This window comes from Brachyhypopomus gauderio, chromosome 3 (assembly GCF_052324685.1).
Source record: "Brachyhypopomus gauderio isolate BG-103 chromosome 3, BGAUD_0.2, whole genome shotgun sequence".
In the NCBI taxonomy this organism is placed as follows: Eukaryota; Metazoa; Chordata; class Actinopteri; order Gymnotiformes; family Hypopomidae; genus Brachyhypopomus; species Brachyhypopomus gauderio.
This window is the reverse complement of record NC_135213.1, coordinates 106,192-126,218: the sequence shown is the minus strand read 5'-3', so window position 1 is coordinate 126,218 and position 20,027 is coordinate 106,192. Positions and strand designations below refer to the sequence as shown.

General features: G+C 45.5%; 1 protein-coding gene across 3 annotated transcripts in view; it reads left to right on the top strand.

Moving 5' to 3' along the window:
• Nucleotides 1–20,027, top strand: part of nipbla (NIPBL cohesin loading factor a) — a 41,404-nt gene that overhangs the window by 4,280 nt on the left and 17,097 nt on the right. For all 3 annotated transcript variants that reach the window (XM_076998670.1, XM_076998671.1, XM_076998672.1), the window contains exons 5-29: nt 134–245; nt 326–480; nt 594–649; nt 1,418–1,694; nt 3,683–4,246; nt 4,496–4,669; nt 5,190–5,345; nt 5,599–5,670; nt 6,016–6,105; nt 6,252–6,352; nt 6,732–6,818; nt 6,935–7,166; nt 8,007–8,158; nt 8,280–8,360; nt 8,916–9,016; nt 9,171–9,300; nt 9,525–9,607; nt 9,719–9,851; nt 10,025–10,168; nt 10,379–10,465; nt 10,821–11,038; nt 11,154–11,256; nt 18,108–18,206; nt 18,503–18,649; nt 18,793–18,927. In XM_076998670.1, the coding sequence (XP_076854785.1) occupies nt 134–245; nt 326–480; nt 594–649; nt 1,418–1,694; nt 3,683–4,246; nt 4,496–4,669; nt 5,190–5,345; nt 5,599–5,670; nt 6,016–6,105; nt 6,252–6,352; nt 6,732–6,818; nt 6,935–7,166; nt 8,007–8,158; nt 8,280–8,360; nt 8,916–9,016; nt 9,171–9,300; nt 9,525–9,607; nt 9,719–9,851; nt 10,025–10,168; nt 10,379–10,465; nt 10,821–11,038; nt 11,154–11,256; nt 18,108–18,206; nt 18,503–18,649; nt 18,793–18,927 (3,689 nt within the window). The remainder of the gene's footprint in view (nt 1–133; nt 246–325; nt 481–593; nt 650–1,417; nt 1,695–3,682; nt 4,247–4,495; nt 4,670–5,189; nt 5,346–5,598; nt 5,671–6,015; nt 6,106–6,251; nt 6,353–6,731; nt 6,819–6,934; nt 7,167–8,006; nt 8,159–8,279; nt 8,361–8,915; nt 9,017–9,170; nt 9,301–9,524; nt 9,608–9,718; nt 9,852–10,024; nt 10,169–10,378; nt 10,466–10,820; nt 11,039–11,153; nt 11,257–18,107; nt 18,207–18,502; nt 18,650–18,792; nt 18,928–20,027) is intronic.

Below are 20,027 nucleotides of genomic sequence, written 5' to 3'. Positions count from 1 at the left end.
GAGAGAGCTCATTAACACAAATACACTGTTTTTAAAAACAGTTTCATTTCAGTTATTTGATGTGCAACTTAAGTCTTGCTCTTGTTACTGTGTAACACACGAGTTTGTTGATTTGATATTGTGTTTTTCTCAGGTTTAGTCCAGCAACCAATGGCCCCACCATACAAGATCACCCATAATTCCACACAGGGCAGCCCTGTCTCCACTAACTACCAGCAGGGCTCTATGCCACAGAGCCCGTCTGGGTAAGACACTCTCTTCGAACTCATTCAGCAGAAAGCACAGTTCTTCCTGATTTGTGATTTTACACTGATTCCCATTACAGGCCCTTTGTAGCAGGTCCGGCGGGGTCTGGGGGGAGTTTTCTTCCTCCGCAGACGAGCCCTGTGCCCAGCCCCTATGTGCCTCAGAGTCCTGCCACAACATACAAACAGTACTCCCATCCACCCACTTACAGCCAGCCCCAGCACCTACAGCCAGGTGTGCTGCACCACACTGCCCACTCTACTATACTCCACACTATACTCTACTCTACCATAGCAGAGTGCTGCTTCCTGTCATGCTTCACTCAGAGTCCCTGTCTCCCTTTGTAGGGTCTGTAGCAAGTCCCATGATGTCTGGTGGGATGAGGAATGCCCATGAGAGTAAGGTAATGAGCTCTGTGTCTCGGCTGCTCTACTGCCTGGTGCAGGAAGCAGACTGAACGCTGCTGTCTGACCCCTTGTCTCACTCCTAAACACCTCTGTCTGACCCCTTGTCTCAGTACTAAACACCTCTGTCTGACCCCTCGTCTCGCTCCTAAACACCTCTGTCTGACCCCTCGTCTCGCTCCTAAACACCTCTGTCTGCCTCATTCTCAGTTCTAAACACCTCTGTCTGACCCCTCGTCTTGCTCCTAAACACCTCTGTCTGACCCCTCGTCTCGCTCCTAAACACCTCTGTCTGACCCCTCGTCTCGCTCCTAAACCCCTCTGTCTGACCCCTCGTCTCGCTCCTAAACACCTCTGTCTGACCCCTCGTCTCGCTCCTAAACACCTCTGTCTGACCCCTCGTCTCGCTCCTAAACACCTCTGTCTGACCCCTCGTCTCGCTCCTAAACACCTCTGTCTGACCCCTCGTCTCGCTCCTAAACACCTCTGTCTGACCCCTCGTCTCGGTCCTAAACACCTCTGTCTGACCTCTCGTCTCGGTACTAAACACCTCTGTCTTACCCCTCGTCTCGGCCCTAAACACCTCTGTCTGACCCCTCGTCTCGGTCCTAAACACCTCTGTCTGACCCCTCGTCTCGGTCCTAAACACCTCTGTCTGACCTCTCGTCTCGGTACTAAACACCTCTGTCTTACCCCTCGTCTCGGCCCTAAACACCTCTGTCTGACCCCTCGTCTCGGTCCTAAACACCTCTGTCTGACCCCTCCAGGATCAGGTGCAGAGCTGCTGTGGTCCTGTGCGTGAGCCTGGCACTGGTCAGGGTGAAAGGGTGGGAGTGTATGATGAACTGGGCTCCCCTGCTGGTGACGGGGCCAAGGCGGCAGGCCGGGCGGGGCAGCCCAAGCCAGTGGACATAGACCTCGGTGGAGTGTATCCCGGCTCCGACCCCGAAGGGGAGCTGGTGGAGGCTCTGGCCGCCATCGAGAGGATGGAGAGTGAGGCTGCCATGGAAACGGACCGTACCGCCAAAGAGGTGCAGGACAAAGGTGAGTGCGCACAAACACACACACACACACACACACACACACACACACACACACACACACACTCGCGTACAGACATGCACACCTACACTCATGCAAATACATGCATGCGCAAATGTACATATACATTCACACACTCACGCTCACACACGCCATCACAACCAATTACACCGACTCGCATACTTTAATAATAATACATTTTATTTGATTGTGCCTTTCCGACACTCAATGTCACCTTACACAGGCCTGATAGTTTTCAGGTGCCACACCAGAATTCCGGAAAAAGGTTTGCCTAGTGCATGGGTTAAAGTTCTCTGTCACCACGACGGATTTTCGTCATTTGAAATTTTTGGGGGGGGGAAATCCGTCAAATCATAATAATAAATCACACACACACGCGCGTGCTATCTGTTTTGAGGCCGAAATATGATCCTCTGGATCATCAGCGCTGGATGGATGACGGCGGTGTCACTTGATTGACTTGTGGGTCATCCCGCCTTCTGATTTTCGGACATTACGTACAAAAGCTATACCTCCCTCCTGCCTTAAGTCAGGGCTGCCAACTCTCACGCTCAATGCGTGAGAGTTGGCAACCCTGACTTAAGACAGGAGGGAGGAAGCTTTTTTTAGTTCGCGCCCCCCCCTCAACAATTTACACTCGCCACCTCCTCCAGGTTCAAATCTCATTCCAAGCGATCTTCAAAAGTTAGCAACCCTGCTTAAGTCCAGTTTGTTTTGGGCAGTTTATGTTTTCAACTTGTTTGGTCGTGCCAAAGACATTAATGCTCCGATTCAATCGACATAAACATCATACAGGCGGTCCCCGGGTTGCGAGGTTCCCGAGTTATGATTTTCTGTGGTTACTACACATCTCCCATTTACTGTATAAAGCCTTGTTTGGACCTAAGTGGTTCTGCGTCGTAAACGGAATTTGGTGTTTGGTGTGCACGGTGTCAGGATATGCCTTTAGCGTTAGTTAAACGCAGCTATGGATAAAGGTATTTGCCAAAAGGCTAGCTTTAGAATAGGATAACAGCGTATAGTACGTTATTTACGTACAGTATGTACATATGTTCCGATTTACACCGAAAATCAATTTACGACGGATCGACGTCGTAATCCGGGGACTGCCTGTATTTCAGACATCGGAAGAGCTTCAGAGGTAGATACAAGATAAATTCAGTATTTTATCTTTATTCTGATGAAGTTTAATTTTTATCAGAAATATAAGTGTTTTTTTTGAGCCGGTACAGGTGGTCAGGCGATCTGGTTCATCATGGCCGCCTTACGGCATAAGGCGTAATTCATGAACAAAAGCACAATGTATGTCCTAATAATCCAACACAAAATATTTATCAAATATTTGATATATTAAAACTAACTATAATCATAATACTTACTTACGTAATTCTTACGTAATTCTTTTAAACTTTATTTGCATAATTTCTTTGAGTTGTCTGGTATCCTATAATTTACAAACAGAAATGAATAAATAATTATTCATACCGGTTTTTAACATATTGTGTCTAATTGTGTTAACAGAATCTTTAGGTTACAGCATTTTCTCAGAATATTAATAGAATTTTTTTTTCCACCATGATTACCTGACTTATTTATTATTAATTATTTAAACATTAATTATTAAATATTCAAAATATGGTACACTTCCACTCCACCCCCCCCTCCCCCGCTCACTTTCCAACTATCACCCCTGCCTTACATAATCTAAAATGTAAAATATGACGGTAATAAATAAAACGGCAAAACAGACAGTATTCAACAAATAAAATAAACAGAGCAATTGGAGTCAGTAGACATACATGCACGTATTAAATCACACATGTCCACACACAAGCACAGTCTCACTCCATCACACGTGTGTATGCACACAGTCTCACTCATACACGTGTCCACACACACAGTGTCACTCACACACGTGTACGCGTACATCCTCTCACGTGTAGCAACCCTTTGCCTCCCTGTCCTCCCAGATAAACCTTTAAAAAAGAGGAAGCAGGATTCCCACCCCCAGGAGCCTGGGGGGTGTGGCAGGGGCGTGGCTGGTGGTCAGCGGCCCGCCCCGGCGGAGGGCAGTGCCGCGCCCGGAGCTGAAGATGTTGCGCACCATTGGCCACCAGAGCCTCAGGAGGGCGTGACCCCTAAACCGCTCCCGCACCTCCATTGCCATGGGAACAAGCATCCGGAAGCCCCCCGGCAGAAGCGCAGGCCCGAGGGGCGCCATGCCGACGAAGGCAGTCCGCGGCACGCGGCTCAGTCCACCAACAAGCCCGGCCTGGGGGGAAACGCAGGTCCGTGTAAGCAGCCTGAGGGGGCGGGGCGTGTCGGCGTGGGCAACGTGGGTGTGCCCCAGGGCTGGAAGGAGCCACGCGTGTGCCTTGAGCGTGTGGGGGCGGAGTCGGAGGTGAGGAAGAGTGTGAAGCCCGTGGTGGTGCTGCAGAAACTCTCTGCGGATGAGGTGCAGCGGCTGAGGGAGAGGGAGTCTCGCAGCAGCAAGTCCAGCAGGAGCAGACACGCCTCCGCCAGACACGGGAGAGGTAGGAGAGCCTCGCCCAACACAGCCACTCATAGTCCGTTAGCTGGATGTTCAGTAAGAATATTTGCTTCAGCTAGTGAATATAGGATGAAGCCGTTTCTAGTTGTATTGTTGGTTGGTTTGTAGGTTTTTTTTACAAAACAATATAGTATACATTTTTCAGGTGGCGCAAATATTTTTGATAGTTGCACACAACATCCAACACGGCCAGCGTTGTGTCTGCATTGGTGTTAATGTTGTGTGTGTTCAGGAGGGCTGGACCAGTCTGTGCTGAAGGACCTTCCCCCTGAACTGCTGGCCGAGATGGAGTCCAGCATGCCACTGTGTGAGAGGGTGAAGATGAACAAACGTAAGCGCAGCAGTGCTAACGATCGGCCGGTCTACACGGAGGACAGCTCAGATGATCAGGACAGCGCCAATGACTGTGAGCCACAGCTTATTACACCTTATTACAGACATAGGGTGTGTGTGGCTCTGTTGCAGTGTGTTAGAGCCACAGCTTATTACACCTTATTACAGACATAGGGTGTGTGTGGCTCTGTTGCAGTGTGTTACAGTGATATGGTATAGAGTATTGTTGAGTGAGTGAGTGAGTGGCTCTGTTACAGTGATATTGTATAGAGTATTGTGCAGCAGTAGATTGTGTGTGTGGCTCTGTTGCAGTGTGTTACAGTGATATGGTATAGAGTATTGTTGAGTGAGTGAGTGAGTGAGTGAGTGAGTGAGTGAGTGAGTGAGTGAGTGAGTGAGTGAGTGAGTGAGTGAGTGAGTGAGTGAGTGAGTGAGTGAGTGAGTGAGTGAGTGAGTGAGTGAGTGAGTGAGTGAGTGAGTGGCTCTGTTACAGTGATATTGTATAGAGTATTGTGCAGCAGTAGATTGTGTGTGTGGCTCTGTTGCAGTGTGTTACAGTGATGTATTGTGAGTGTGTTGGCACTGTCTCCCAGCGATGCGTAAGCGTCATAAGGATCGTGACCACGCGTGGGAGTGGGAGGAGCCAGATGGGAGGAGCTGTGGGGATCAGCGAGGCGTGCACTACGCTCGCAGGGTTTCTGCTGGCTGCTACAGCGACGCTGACGAAGACACGCCCAGCCTCACTGACGGTTAGACGGTCGATACATCACTGAATAAATATAGTCTTTTCATTAGCACAGTACATTGTACTTTTCATCAGTGCACTTCAGCAATAATTGTCTTCATCAGTGCATTACTGTTCATTTTCTGGTGATTTAGAGTCAGCTGTGTCTCAGCTCTCATTGTTGCTTCCAGTGTTATGCAAGTTATTTGTGCTATGGTTCAGTTCCAGGTGTTTGTGTTGTAGTGCTGTTAAAGTTTGTGTGTGTGTGTGTTTTCCAGTGGCACGAAGCCTAAAGAAAAAGGAGAAACAGAAGAAGAGAAAAGCCTATGAGCCCAAACTCACTGCTGAGGGTAAAGCTCTTGCATTTCCTCACTAAGCCCCTCCTTCTTCTCTCTAGCCCCTCCTTTGTCTCCCTAGCTCCTCCTCATCTTTCTTACCCTTCTTATGCATGTGCTTTCATTGGACTAGGTGTACAGTGAAATAGTTTTTCATTTGTGCCACTTTAGGTTTTGAGATGACTTTGTTTACGTTATGTAATTGGTGTCACATGATTAGTGCTCCCTCATGCGGATGACATAACCAATGTAAACAAAGTTTAAAATAAAAAATATATATATTTCAAAATAATTTCTTTAAAAAGGTGGAGATGGCTATGGTGAAGATAGCTCTTGCTCTTTGTGTGTCTGTGTGTGTAGAAATGATGGACTCCTCCACCTTCAAGAGGTTCTGCAACAGTATTGACAACATACTGGAAAACCTTGAGGATGGGGACTTCACTACTCAGGGTAGATACACACCCTTCCTAATCTTTCTGAAGTCCTACGAATGCAACTTTTTATATACTCATCTAACTGTGTGTGTGTGTGTGTGTGTGTGTGTGTGTGTGTGTGTGTGTGTGTGTGTGTGTTTGTGTGTGTGTGTGTGTGTTTAGATGATGATGAGATTCCACAGGAGCTGTTGTTGGGGAAACAGCAGCTGAGTGAACTGTGCAGTGAGTCTGCTAAGATAAAAGCCATGGGCATCACAGACAGGGTGAGATTCACAAGGTTCTACACCACCGCACGTCTCTACACACCACCGCACATCTCTACACACCACCGCACATCTCTACACACCACTGCACACTTCAGCTGCACATAGATGTGCTGTGTGATCTGTGCAGTCACTGCTGTGGAAGTGTAGTGCTGTAACCATTTTCACTCTCCCTCCATACATGAAAACTGGTCAAAACAAGGAAAAACACTGTGACAAATTAAGAAATCCAGATTGCATTGATGCAGTTGACATTGTTGAACCTGTAGTGGTCATTAGTGTTGGATCCGTGATTACCTTACGTTTGTTTTGTTTGTGGGTTGTTTTCTGGTCACTTCTTCACTCCTTGACTTTGCACATCTCTCTTTTAACCGTTCAGATTCCCTGTGAGAAGTTGGTGAGGCTGTTGAACATCATGGAGAGGAACATTGCAGATGGATGTGACGTGTCCACACTCATAAATACTGTAAGCTCCTCACAGGAAACTGCCGTCCACCGAAGAACTGTTGTTCCAGTCCAGCAAACCCTCCTGTTATGTCTGCTCACATGACCTCTACTTACCCCTCCCCTCCTCTTCCTCAGGGAAACGAGGGTGAAGATGAGGAGCGCTTGTGGCGTGACCTCATCCTAGAACGTGTGATCAAATCTGCAGACGCGTGTCTGTCGGCGCTGCACGTCATGACGTCGCCTCACATGCCCAAAGCCGTGTACATTGAGGATGTGATTGAGAGACTGCTTCAGTTCGCCAAGTTCCACCTGCAGAACACACTGTACCCTCAGTATGACCCCGTGTACCGCCTCGACCCTAAAGGAGGTTAGGACCTTTCACGTTTGACCCCCTAGCTCCCCACACCTGTTCACAACCATAATCACTCTCTCTGGACCTTTGTGAGGGTTTGTTACTGTGTCCCACAATATTGACCATCAGACACATTGGAGCTGATATGACGCCCGCGCACACACCGTTGATGTGACGCCAGAGAACGTTCTACATTTGAGGCACATGTGTGTTTTCATTGTGCTGTGCTGATTTTTATGTGTAGGACACTCCTTGTTGCTTGAGAGAAGTGTGTAGTAGCAACAGTCACACTGAGATACTGCAGCAAATTGCCTGGTGCTGCCATATTGATTGTAGAGTGACTTTGGTCACCTTCACTTGTGTGTTTAAAGACCACAAGCTAATGTTTAGTGCTAAAGGTTTCAGCTCGCCTACATTTTTGGGAATCGCGCTGTTGATCGAATTCCCATCAGCTTGCGTGAAATTTGTGATCGGCAGAGACCTCCACGTTAGCGGGAGCTTTAGTAGTCTATCGTTTTAACTTTTAAAATACAAACTCAAAAGAAAATGGTGGATATTTTCTTCAATTACAAAAAATTGATTGACAAGTGAATTTATAGTAATTATAGTACTTGCTAATGAATATTTATGGTTGCGATCGCGACCATTTTAGTCACGTATTGAAGCCCTGCAACTGGGTCTGGCTAGCGTCTCCTCTGTCAGTGAAGATTCCCAGTTTGTGTTGTAGTGTCTGTAGTTTTAGGGCGTCTGTGCTGTAGCGTCTGTAGTTTCAGGGCGTCTGTGCTGTAGCGTGTGTGTCTGTGGCCCCGCCCTCCTCAGTAAGTACTTCATCCTGGTTCTGTGTGGTCCCTCCAGGCTCCTTGCTGAGCTCCAAGGCCAAGCGGGCCAGGGGCTCCACTGTGAAGCAGAGAGTGATGGTCATGTTCTACAACAAGATGTGTGATATCATCAGCAACATGTCTGAGCTGCTGGATATCCAGCTGCTCACCGACACCACCATCCTTCAGGTAGGAACACCACCTTAATCCTCCATCTCCTCCTCCAACAGCCACACTGACCTCTGTGTGTGTCTGTGTGTGTGTCTGTGTGTGTGTCTGTGTGTGTGTCTGTGTGTGTGTGTACATGCAGGTCTCTTCCATGGGAATCACACCGTTCTTTGTGGAGAATGTCAGTGAACTACAGCTGTGTGCTATTCGGCTGGTGACGGCGGTGAGTTGCTCTTGTGTGACGTGCAGTGCATGGTCTGCTTACCACAGCTCCACTGCTCATCTCGGGCCTTCTGCCTGTTTGTGTGGTTTCACAAATATACTAAAACATTTTTTTCAAATAATTTATTTCTCTGGTCTTCAAGAATGCTGTCAGTTATGTGATTAATGTGCTTGGTTTGCTAGTTCTCTCGTTGTGTGGAGGTGATTTCTGCACACATTGACGTGGTCCTAGTACACACATTTGCACATGGACGCTGCTGCTGTATAGTTTCTGGCTTAGTCTGTGGATGTTGGTGTGTGCTATTTGTGTGTATATGTTATGTGTGTTATTTGTGTTGTATTTGGTGTGTGTGTGATTTGTGTTGTATATGTTGTGTGTGTTTTGATTTTATCGACTGCTGGAGCTTGTGAAGGCAAAACAAATTTCCGTGTAAGCGGACAATGAAGATCTAATAGGTGTGTGTGTGTGTGTGTGTGTGTGTGTGTGTGTGTGTGTGTGTGTGTGTGTGTGTGTGTGTGTGTGTGTGTGTGTGTGTGTGTGTGTGTGTGTGTCCAGGTGTTTTCTCGCTATGAGAAACACAGGCAGTTGATCCTGGAAGAGATCTTTACCTCTCTGGCCAGACTGCCGACCAGCAAACGCAGCCTCAGAAATTTCAGGTGTGTGTTTGTGTAGTTTCTATGCATTTTTATTATTGTGTGAGGTAGTTTGTTAATCTGTATTTTTTTTAGGTATTTGTCTAATATGTGTGATGACTGTGTGTATGCATGTGTGTATTGGGTGTGTGTGTGTGTGTGTGTGTGTGTGTAACAGGTTGAACAGCAGTGATGCTGAAGGAGAGTCGGTGTATATTCAGATGGTGAGTGCTCTGGTGCTGCAGCTCATCCAGTGTGTAGTCCACCTGCCCTCAGAAAGAGACAACACACACGACCATCACAAAAAGGTAACGCACAGATGCACACATGTGGCTTGTGTCCACACATGTTTGTGATACTGATACACTAGTATTGTGTCTAACTCCTCCTGTGGTGTTGTGGTGGTCTAGTTTGACTAGACACCCATTTGATTTGTCTTGTATTAAAAGCTGTCACAGCTGGAGGAGTGCACCCATGATAGACCAGCACTGCACAGAGGGACAGATCACTCACGGTGTCTGTTTCCCCTTAGGTGGATGACGACGTGTTCATTACTAACTCGTATGAGACCGCCAGACGCACTGCTCAGAACTTCCTCTCCGTGTTCCTCAAAAAGTGAAAACCTTCCCACCGCATATTCCTTCTGTTCTATGACTGCACACAGTCCTGTTGGAGGTGCTGGTGCTCATCTGTGTGTCTGTGTCTGTGTGTGTCTGTGCGCTGTAGGTGTGGTGGTAAGCAGGGAGAGGAGGACTACAGACCACTGTTTGAGAACTTTGTTCAGGACCTGCTGTCTACAGTCAACAAGCCAGAATGGCCTGCCTCTGAGCTCCTGCTCAGCCTGCTGGGGAGATTGCTGGTACACAAAGCATCCCCTGCACATCCTACAGCACCTCACACACCAACACTCCGCGCACCAACACCCCCTACCTCACACACCCAACATTGACTGTGATGGAAAGGGCAGTGTTACAGTAGCAGGACGTAAGACTGCACATAGCTGCACACAGCTGCATCTGTATGTATGTGCAGGTGCATCAGTTCAGTAATAAGCAGACTGAGATGGCTCTGAGGGTGGCTTCACTGGACTACCTGGGCACTGTAGCAGCACGGCTCAGGAAGGACTCTGTCACTAGCAACACGGACATGAAAGCCATCGACCGCATACTGCAAGAGGTACAGCTGTGTGTGTGTTTGTTTGTGTGTGTGTGTGTGTGTGTGTGTGTGTGTGTGTGTGTGTGTGTGTGTGTGTGTGTGTGTGTGTGTGTGTGTGTGTGTGTATGTGTGTGTGCGCGTGCGTGCATTCTGCTTTTTCGAATTTTGCATTTTGACTGGAGTGTGTGTTGTGTGTAAATGTTTGTTTATTGTAATGTGTGTGTATTTCAGTCCCCAGGGAAAGATGAAACCCAGCAGCTGCAGAAAACTCTGCTGAGCTTCATGGATGAGAATGCAGAGACTGATCCTGCACTTACAGTGAGTCAGAAACAACCTCGCACATGCACATCACTGCACAAACACCAGTCACACACCTACCCCACACGTGCACAGCACTGCACAGACACCAGGCGCACACCTACCCCACACTTGCACAGCACTGCACAAACACCAGTCTTGCACCTACCCCACACATGCACATCATTGCTCATGTATGATGGGCATGGCCACGTGATGTCAGATGCACAACGTGCGTGTGTGCGTGCACGCATACCTGTCGTACAGCAGCCTGTGTGTTGCAGCACGTAAACTCAGGAATAGAGACTCACAGTCTGTTCTTTCATTGGGTGGTGATGCATGTTCTCCATGTGCCCGAGTGTTTTTCTGTCTGTAGTTTGCACGGAAGTTCTGCATATCGCAGTGGTTCCGGGACTGCACTGCGGACTGTGAGAGGGCCATGCGCACCCAGAGTCAAAGGAAGGACGATCTGGATGGGACACATCACACCAAAGAGCTGCACGCCACACAAGACATCTTGCACAGAGCTGAGACTCGCAAAGCATTCCTCCACTCCATCATCAGATCCATCCCAAACCAGTTTACAACACTCAGGTACCGTCCCGTAATACACAGCAGCATCTTGGATGTGGTGTGTGTGTGTGTGTGTGTGTGTGTGTGTGTGTGTGTGTGTGTGAGAGATGACCTGGTTGTCTGTGGTGTGTTTCAGGATGAGTTCCAGCACTGTGGACTATCAGGATGCCTGCCTTATTGTACGCTACCTGGCCTCTACCAGACCGTTCTCCCAGAGCTTCGACATCTACCTGACACAGGTACTACAGCCCCTCACCTGACCTCTAACTGCAACCCAAACTAAGACTGTATGTAGTCATAAACAGTACTAACAAAAATATATATTTTTTGTTATAGTACTACTTAACTGTTCTATGATTTTCTTTTGAAGTTCAAAATATCTGACAGTTTATCTGTTTTAAAAAGAAACAAGGAGAGAAGGTGGAGGAGAAATGCTGAAATACCTTTCAGAACAACTACAGTTATAAGCTTTCATTTTGGAATAGAAGTTTAATGTTGGTACAATACACCCTATTTAGGGGCGCTCAAGCACCTCTAACTTGAGTCCCAGCACCCCTAAAAATAGGGGTGTTTTTGTAATGGACTTATCTCCAATAAACTGAAAAATGTTAACACCATATACAATCAGTGTTGTATAAAGTATTAAAGACCCATACTGGAGTAAAAGTACAAGTACTCTATCAAAGTCAAAGTACAGTATTCAGCATTTTTTGTAATTATGTATTGCAAGTAGTTTATTCTAAAATGTATTACTCAAGTACTGAAAGTAAAACGTACAAGTATTGTGTTTTTCATTAATTAAAGAAAGCCATCAAAGTTTATCAATTGTTTTATATAATCACTTACAAATCAAAGATGTCAAAGACCACAAATACAAGTGTTCTGTATGTACAAACAAGTAGCAACTTAAAAAACTGTGCTTAACATTTTGTACGCAAAAAACAGATAACCTATGTCCCGCTACGCCATAGGTTTGACACAAAAGTACAAGTTCGCCTTAATTTAGCTGAGAAAACAAGGTGTATTTTGGACGTAAAATCCATCCGTCGTGTTGGATGAGCCTACTGCCCTGCATTTACCCTCAATAAATGCCCTTACTCTATATAAACACTACACTGTAAAAATGGGCACATGATTAGCACGAAAAGACACACGGCTTACTGTTGCTAAAAACACAACTCAGCGTGACATCGTCTTTATGATTGCCAGCTAATGTTAAGTGAATACTGCAGCACGTCATGAACATAATTAGGTTAGTTAGCCAAGATATCTAACCTAACTGCACTTACTGACAGCTCAAGCTGGTGTGTCTTCTGTGCGTTATATTTGTATATTTATATACACATTACATTACATTGATGTTTCTTCAAGTTCGAAGGTGAATTTTTAAAGGCCAATATTTCACCCTCTTTAGGGAGGCAGAGATGGCACTTCATCCTATAGGAATTTACTTTCACTCCATCAAACGCAAACACTGTCTCTAGGTAGGGCCAGGGTGGTCTCCTTCCTCACCCTCACCACCATGATCACTTGATGTGGAAGGTGCCAATATATGTACATTAAAACGCCAACAAGCTTATTATGCAGCACTTATGCTGCTATTCTGCTGTTACCAAACATGGTACCATCTCTTTTAATGAGATAAAAAGCAAATTATTTGGAATAACTCGTATGAGACCGCCAGACGCACTGCTCAGAATATATGGTATTCACTTTTTCTCTCCTACTCCTGCCCTGCTCTCCCCGAAGCAGCGCAGTGATCGCGCACACACATTCGTATGACTGTGGTGTGGTGGAAACTGTAACGCAGATGATTTCATTATCGCTCTGCACCGGCATCTTACAAACTTTTTTTAGCAGTCCTCTTTGAGCTGCACTGAACCACTGATCACTTGTGTTGTTATTGGTAGGTAGGAGTGTGGCTATCTGATGTATTTATCTAGCAAGCCAATGTTGAGCTTTAGCACCCCTAAAGCAATTCAGAACCTGGATCTAAATACTGACAATTATCCTGGCAATAGCCTTTGGTAGGAAATTTAGTTAACAGGCTTTAAAGCTATAGGTAGAGTCTGCTAAGAAAGCACTATTTAACTAACTAAGTGATGGTTCACAGATTATTATCCAGCAATAGTTAGTGGATTTTCTAACTTTAAGGTAGTGAGTAATACAACAGAGCAGTTGCTTTCTAGTATGTATATAGCACAATAGCTCCGTTCATGTGCTGGAATTGTCTGGGGATCTTTTGCGTACTGGAAAAATTCATTTTGGTTGTATACTGGATGCTAATTTTGGGCCCAATCAGTACGTGAGTAGTATGTACAGTGTATCACAAAAGTGAGTACACCCCAGTGTAAATTTATTCTTGTCTCAATATAACTTAATATACAGCCTTTAATGTCTAAACCATCAGCAACAAAAGAGAGTACACCCCTTAGTGAAAGTTCAGCTACCAGTGTGAGAGCTGTACTACAAAATTGAAGACACCTGCTCCCTGTGCACACCTGAGACCTAGTAACACTAATGAGTCACATGACGTTTTGGAGGGAAAATGACAAGCAGTGCTCAGTTGTAGTCATTTTTGTTGCTGGTGGTTTAGACATAAATGGCTGTATATTGAGTTATTTTGAGGAAAGAATAAATTTACTCTGTTGTATAAGCTGCACACAGACGTTTCATTGTCATATACACTGTAGTAGTATATAGTAGTCAGTAGCGAACCATGACCATTAAACCTGGGCCCGCTCCCATTCCCCCCCCCCCCCCCCCCCCCAAGAAAATTTGTTTCCTTTCCTAATTAACTGCAATTAAAAAATAAAATAAAATAAAAACTGAGACGACAGTACAGCTTTAGAAACGCAATAAACAATAACATCTGTACTAGATAACTTCTTAAGCAAAATAAGGTTCCAACAAAATAAGATTCCACTGATCCGTTTTCCTCGGAAGCGGAATATGTAAACGCGCACGACTGCATCAAAGGAATGAATCGAAAATAGCTAGCGGTGGTAGGCCTTTCACGATAACATTTTCAGAACGATATATTGTGCCAGACATTATTGTGATAAACGATAATATTGTCATTTTAAAGTGCCATTATAGAATTTTTTCTTGCTTCTGGGCTCTCCAAAGGAGCTTTAAAAGACAATGTGCCACAATAATAATATAGTAGCATAATAATACAATTACACCAGTTTGCAGTAATGTATTGTAAAGCTCATGTATGGGGTCATATTTGAGCTTGACCACATATCTAGTGGCAGAGTAAAATGTAAGATGAGTAAGATGTCTTTAATCTCCTTCAGAATGCCATCTTTCACTTCATTATATAAGGTTGGAATGGCAGTTTGGGAGATATAGGTTTTCTTTGGCAGTTTATACTGCTTGTCAATCTTTGCAGCATGTTTATAAATGTTTTTTTTTCGACCGTATTTAATGGCAACATCTCTTTGGCTATAGAGCGAGTTAAGCCTGGTTTATACTTGATGCGGCGCGAGGGTCCGCGCGGCCAAAATGACGTAATCGCGGTGGCTTCGCGCGCTGTCTTCGCGCGCGCCCCGCCTCAGAGGAGGTTCGCGCAAGGTGGGCGGAATCGCGCGCTACGGTCACTATAATAAACGATTAAATAATGTGATAAAAAGCAAATTATTTCGAATAATTTCGAGTCCTATTAGCCTCGAATACGTTGGCGAGCTAATACATCTCCACCTGTGTGTGTGGAGGCACTGTTATTGATGCATGCGCACTCCGTGTACTGCACTCATTTCCTAACCGGTAGATGTCGCTCTCTGATCACAGATTCGTCTTCCCTTAAGGGGGAGGGGAGTGCGAGAGAGCAGCACTGCGTGCCTTTCTGAAATCTCATGTAGTTGCGGTTTATTCTCAAGTAAACAAATTTGCGCGGAAACCCAATGGCCAATTATCGACATCAGCGAAAATGATCACGGTTTAAAAAATTATCGTACGATAAGTCGATAATGTAATTATCGCAACAGGCCTAAGCGGTGGTATGCTAATGCCAGCTACCGTCGCCACAGCTTGCGGAAATTATTATACAGTTACATACAGGCATCACAGTCCTGATAGGGGGAGAGAGAGGCTCACAGGCTTCCACTTAATCTCACCTTCCGACACAAATTGAATAGACATGGTTGAATAATTTATTTGCTTATATTTTTGTAATTGTTTGCTTTTTTTAGCCTACTGAGCTCCAGCTGCTTCCTTTCCCCCCAGTTACACCCTTAAAATATATATATATCTCAGTGGGGAACCGTCAGGGCCCTCTACACCCTCTCAGAGGGCCTAAAATATTCTTAAAACATAAATATATATATAATATAATTTATACAATTTTTTATTAGATCGAGATCTAAACAATTACAGAAATATAAGCAAATAAATTATTCAACCGTGTCTATTCAATCTGTGTTTGAAGGTGAGGGGTTAAGTGGAAGCCTGTGAGCCTGTGTCTCAGAACTGTGATGCCCGCTGTTCGTTTACAGAGGGCCTGGCAGTTATAATTCAGCCCAATACCAGTTTCAAATGACAGTAAAATTGACCAATCATATCTTCCCTCTTAGTGGGCGGGCTTAACTGTATGATAATTTCCACCCGCTGTGGCGATGCTAGCTGTCGCTAGCGTACCACCGCTAGCTAGTTTCGATTCATTCCTTTGATGCCCTCGTGCGCGTTGTTTACATATTCCGCTTCCGAGGAACACGGAGCTGTGAACCTTATTTTGTTGGAACCTTATTTTGCTTAAGAAGTTATCTAGTACAGATATTATTGTTTATTGCGTCTCTAAAGCTGTACTGTCATCTCAGTTTTTTTTTTAGGAAAGGAAACCATTTTTTTTGGGGGGGTGGGGGGGGGGGCAGGCCCTGGATTAATGGTCACGGTTCGCTACCGATATATATATATATACTGCTCAAAAAAATAAAGCGAACACTTGTGCAACACAATGCAACTCCAAGTCAACCACACTTCTGTGAAACCAACCTGTTCAGTTAGGAAGTAACACTGATTATGAATCTATTTCACCTGCTGTTGTACAAATGGAACAGACAACAGGTAGAAATGAGAGGCAATTAGCAAGACACCCCCTATAAAGGAGTGGTTCTACAGGTGGTGACCACAGACCTTTTCTCTGTTCTCATCCTTTCTGGCTGATGTTTTGGTCACTTTGGCATTTTGCCAGTTCTCTCACCATAGAGGTAGCATGAGGCGGTGTCTACAACCCACAGAAGTTGTTCAGGTAGTGCAGCTCATCCAGGATGGCACATCAATGCGGGCTGTGGCAAGAAGGTTTGCTGTGTCTGTCGGCAGTGTCCGGAGCACGGAGCAGATACCAGTACACCAGTACACCTGACACAGGCCAGTACACCAGGATACATGGAGGGGGCACCAACCCAGCAGCAGGACCACTACCACCTCCTTTGTGCAAGGAGGAACAGGAGGAGCAGTGCCAGAGCCCTGCAAAATTACATCTAGGAAGCCATTTATATTCATGTTTCAAAGTGTCAGAAACAGACTGCGTGAGGATGGTATGAGGGACTTGTGCTTACAGCCCAAAACTGTGCAGGGCGATTTGGCATTTGCCAGAGAACACCAAGATTGGCAGATTCACCATTGGCGCCCTGTGCTCTTCACGGATGAGAGAAGGTTCACACTGAGCACATGTGACAGACGTGACAGAGTCTGGAGACGCCATGGAGAACATTCTGCTGCCTGCGCCATCCTCCAGCATGACCATTACTGACCCACTGCCAAACCGGTGTGGGGAGGCATTTCTTTGGAGAGCCACACAGACCTCCATGTGCTAGCCAGAGGTACCCTGACTGCCATTAGGTACCGGAATGAGATCCTCAGACCCATTGTGAGACCATATGCTGGTGCAGTGAAGGCATTGATGCTATGGACTGGTCTGCCTGTTCCCCAGACATGAATCCAATTGAGCACATCTGGAACATCATGTCTCTGTCTCTCCTTAGGAGATTCCTAAGGAGAATATCCGCCGCCTCATCAGGAGCATGCCCAGACATTGTATGGAGGTCATACAGGCATGTGGAGGCCACACACAATACTGAGCCTCAATTTAACTTGTCTTGAGGAATTTCCACTGAAGTTGGATCAGACTGTCATTTGATTTTCCACTTTGATTTTGAGTACGATTCCAAATCCAGACCTCCATGGGATAATAATTTTAATTTACATTGATCATTTTTGTTGTTTTGTTCTGAATGCATTCCACTATGTAATAAATAAAGATTTTCAACTAGAGTATTTTATTTATTGAGATCTAGGATGTTATTTTATTGTCCCCTTTATTTTTGAGCATTGACAGAGTCTTTGGTCTTCTCTTTTAAGACTAGCATGGCGCTGATGGGTTGGTATTTAAATTGACTCCATTTCAGAACTTCACAAGACGCATCATTTAAATGCTCAAAAAAGTCACGTTTGTTCATGTAACGCCGAGGATTTGGGTTGAAAAGGAGGTGGACAAAAGTGCGTAGAGAGAAATGGTTTAATAGGGGCATTAAGTGTGTAGAGAGGTGAGGTTTAATTAACAGATTAACAGATGTGTTCGGCAGACCAGGCTAGGGTACAATTTCCAGCCCACAGACATGGGCGGGATTTACAGGAACGATGGGAATGGAAGCAAGGAAACATAATACAACAGTCCAGCTTAAAGTAGAGGGCACACATCAGGCCTACATGAACAAGCCAACATGAACTAGAAAGAAAATTAACAGGACACAGAACAAACTAGACTGGAGCTAGAGAGATTACTAAACTAGTACCGGAAAATCAAGAACTCAGTAACATGCCTCAAACACGCAGACCAAGAATAGCGGAAGGAAGTGGACCGGTCTAGGAACAAGAGGATTGAAACAATGACCAGCAATGTGCCCCACAGGGTACACCAAAAAAATAAACCAGGAATAGAAACGGGACACAGGTGATGAGGAGAAACGTCTCCAACAATCATCCAAAGCCAGTAATACTGTGTGCTGCCGTATATTCTGAAGATGGTATGACTGTTTGACGGTATAAAAAAGTTCATTACGCCCAACACTCTCTCTGTGTGTTGTAGATCTTGAGGGTTCTGGGAGAAAGTTCGATAGCAGTGAGGACCAAAGCCATGAAGTGTCTGTCTGAGGTGGTGGCAGCAGACCCCAGCATCTTGGCCAGGGTAATTTAACACTCATCTAACTGTATTGTGTGTGTGTGTGTGTGTGTGTGTGTGTGTGTGTGTGTGTGTGTGTGTGTGTGTGTGTGCGTGCAATAGGCCTCTTCAAATGCAAAGGGTTCTAGGTAATGATATCTTTAGATTTGAAGCCAGCACAGATAAGGATTTTTTTTCTCCCATGGAGAGAACTAATCTCTACTGTGTGTCATTCTGAATAACAATGTCTGCTAAATGCTGTATGAATGTGAGGTTGAGGGTTAACTGCACTGTGTGTGTGTGTGTGTGTGTGTGTGTGGTAGTCTGATATGCAGCGTGGGGTCCATGGCAGGCTGATGGACAACTCCACCAGTGTGAGGGAGGCAGCGGTGGAGCTGCTGGGCAGATTTGTGCTCAGTCGCCCTCAGCTCATCGAGCAGTACTACGAAATGCTCATCGAGAGGATCCTGGTGAGTGTGTATACACACACACACACACACACACACATTCCCCTGCCTTTATGGTGCATGGGTTATTAATGTTGTGTGTGTGTGTGTGTGTGTGTGTGTGTGTGTGTGTGTGTGTGTGTGTGTGTGTGTGTGTGTTCCTGTAGGACACCGGTATCAGTGTACGCAAGCGTGTTATAAAGATCTTGAGGGATATCTGTCTGGAACAGCCAGGTTTCAACAGGGTTACGGAGATGTGTGTGAAGATGATCCGCAGAGTCAACGACGAAGAGGGCATCAAGGTAAACCTGCACCTCACTTAAATCTCAACAGCTGCTGTGGTAGTATGGCACTTATTATGGTAGCATGGGATTCTGCTGTGGTAGTATTGGATCATATAGGTAGTGTTGGATTCCACTGTGGTGTAATGGGATTGTATGGGTAATATAGATTATAATATAGGACACTGGTTAGGATGCTATTGTGGTAGTGTGCTGTTGGATGATGTGGGATTGGTGGATAGTCTAATGTAGCTAGATGATGTAGGATTGGTGGGTAGTCTAATGTAGCTAGATGATGTAGGATTGGTGGGTAGTCTAATGTAGCTAGATGATGTGGGATTGGTGGGTAGTCTAATGTAGCTAGATGATGTGGGATTGGTGGGTAGTCTAATGTAGCTAGATGATATCGGATTGGTGGGTAGTCTAATGTAGCTAGATGATGTGGGATTGGTGGGTAGTCTAATGTAGCTAGATGATGTGGGATTGGTGGGTAGTCTAATGTAGCTAGATGATGTAGGATTGGTGGGTAGTCTAATGTAGCTAGATGATGTGGGATTGGTGGGTAGTCTAATGTAGCTAGATGATGTAGGATTGGTGGGTAGTCTAATGTAGCTAGATGATGTGGGATTGGTGGGTGGTCTAATGTAGCTAGATGATGTAGGATTGGTGGGTAGTCTAATGTAGCTAGATGATGTAGGATTGGTGGGTAGTCTAATGTAGCTAGATGATGTGGGATTGGTGGGTAGTCTAACGTAGCTAGATGATGTAGGATTGGTGGGTAGTCTAATGTAGCTAGATGATGTGGGATTGGTGGGTAGTCTAATGTAGCTAGATGATGTGGGATTGGTGGGTAGTCTAACGTAGCTAGATGATGTAGGATTGGTGGGTAGTCTAATGTAGCTAGATGATGTGGGATTGGTGGGTAGTCTAATGTAGCTAGATGATGTAGGATTGGTGGGTAGTCTAATGTAGCTAGATGATGTAGGATTGGTGGGTAGTCTAATGTAGCTAGATGATGTAGGATTGGTGGGTAGTCTAATGTAGCTAGATGATGTGGGATTGGTGGGTAGTCTAATGTAGCTAGATGATGTGGGATTGGTGGGTAGTCTAACGTAGCTAGA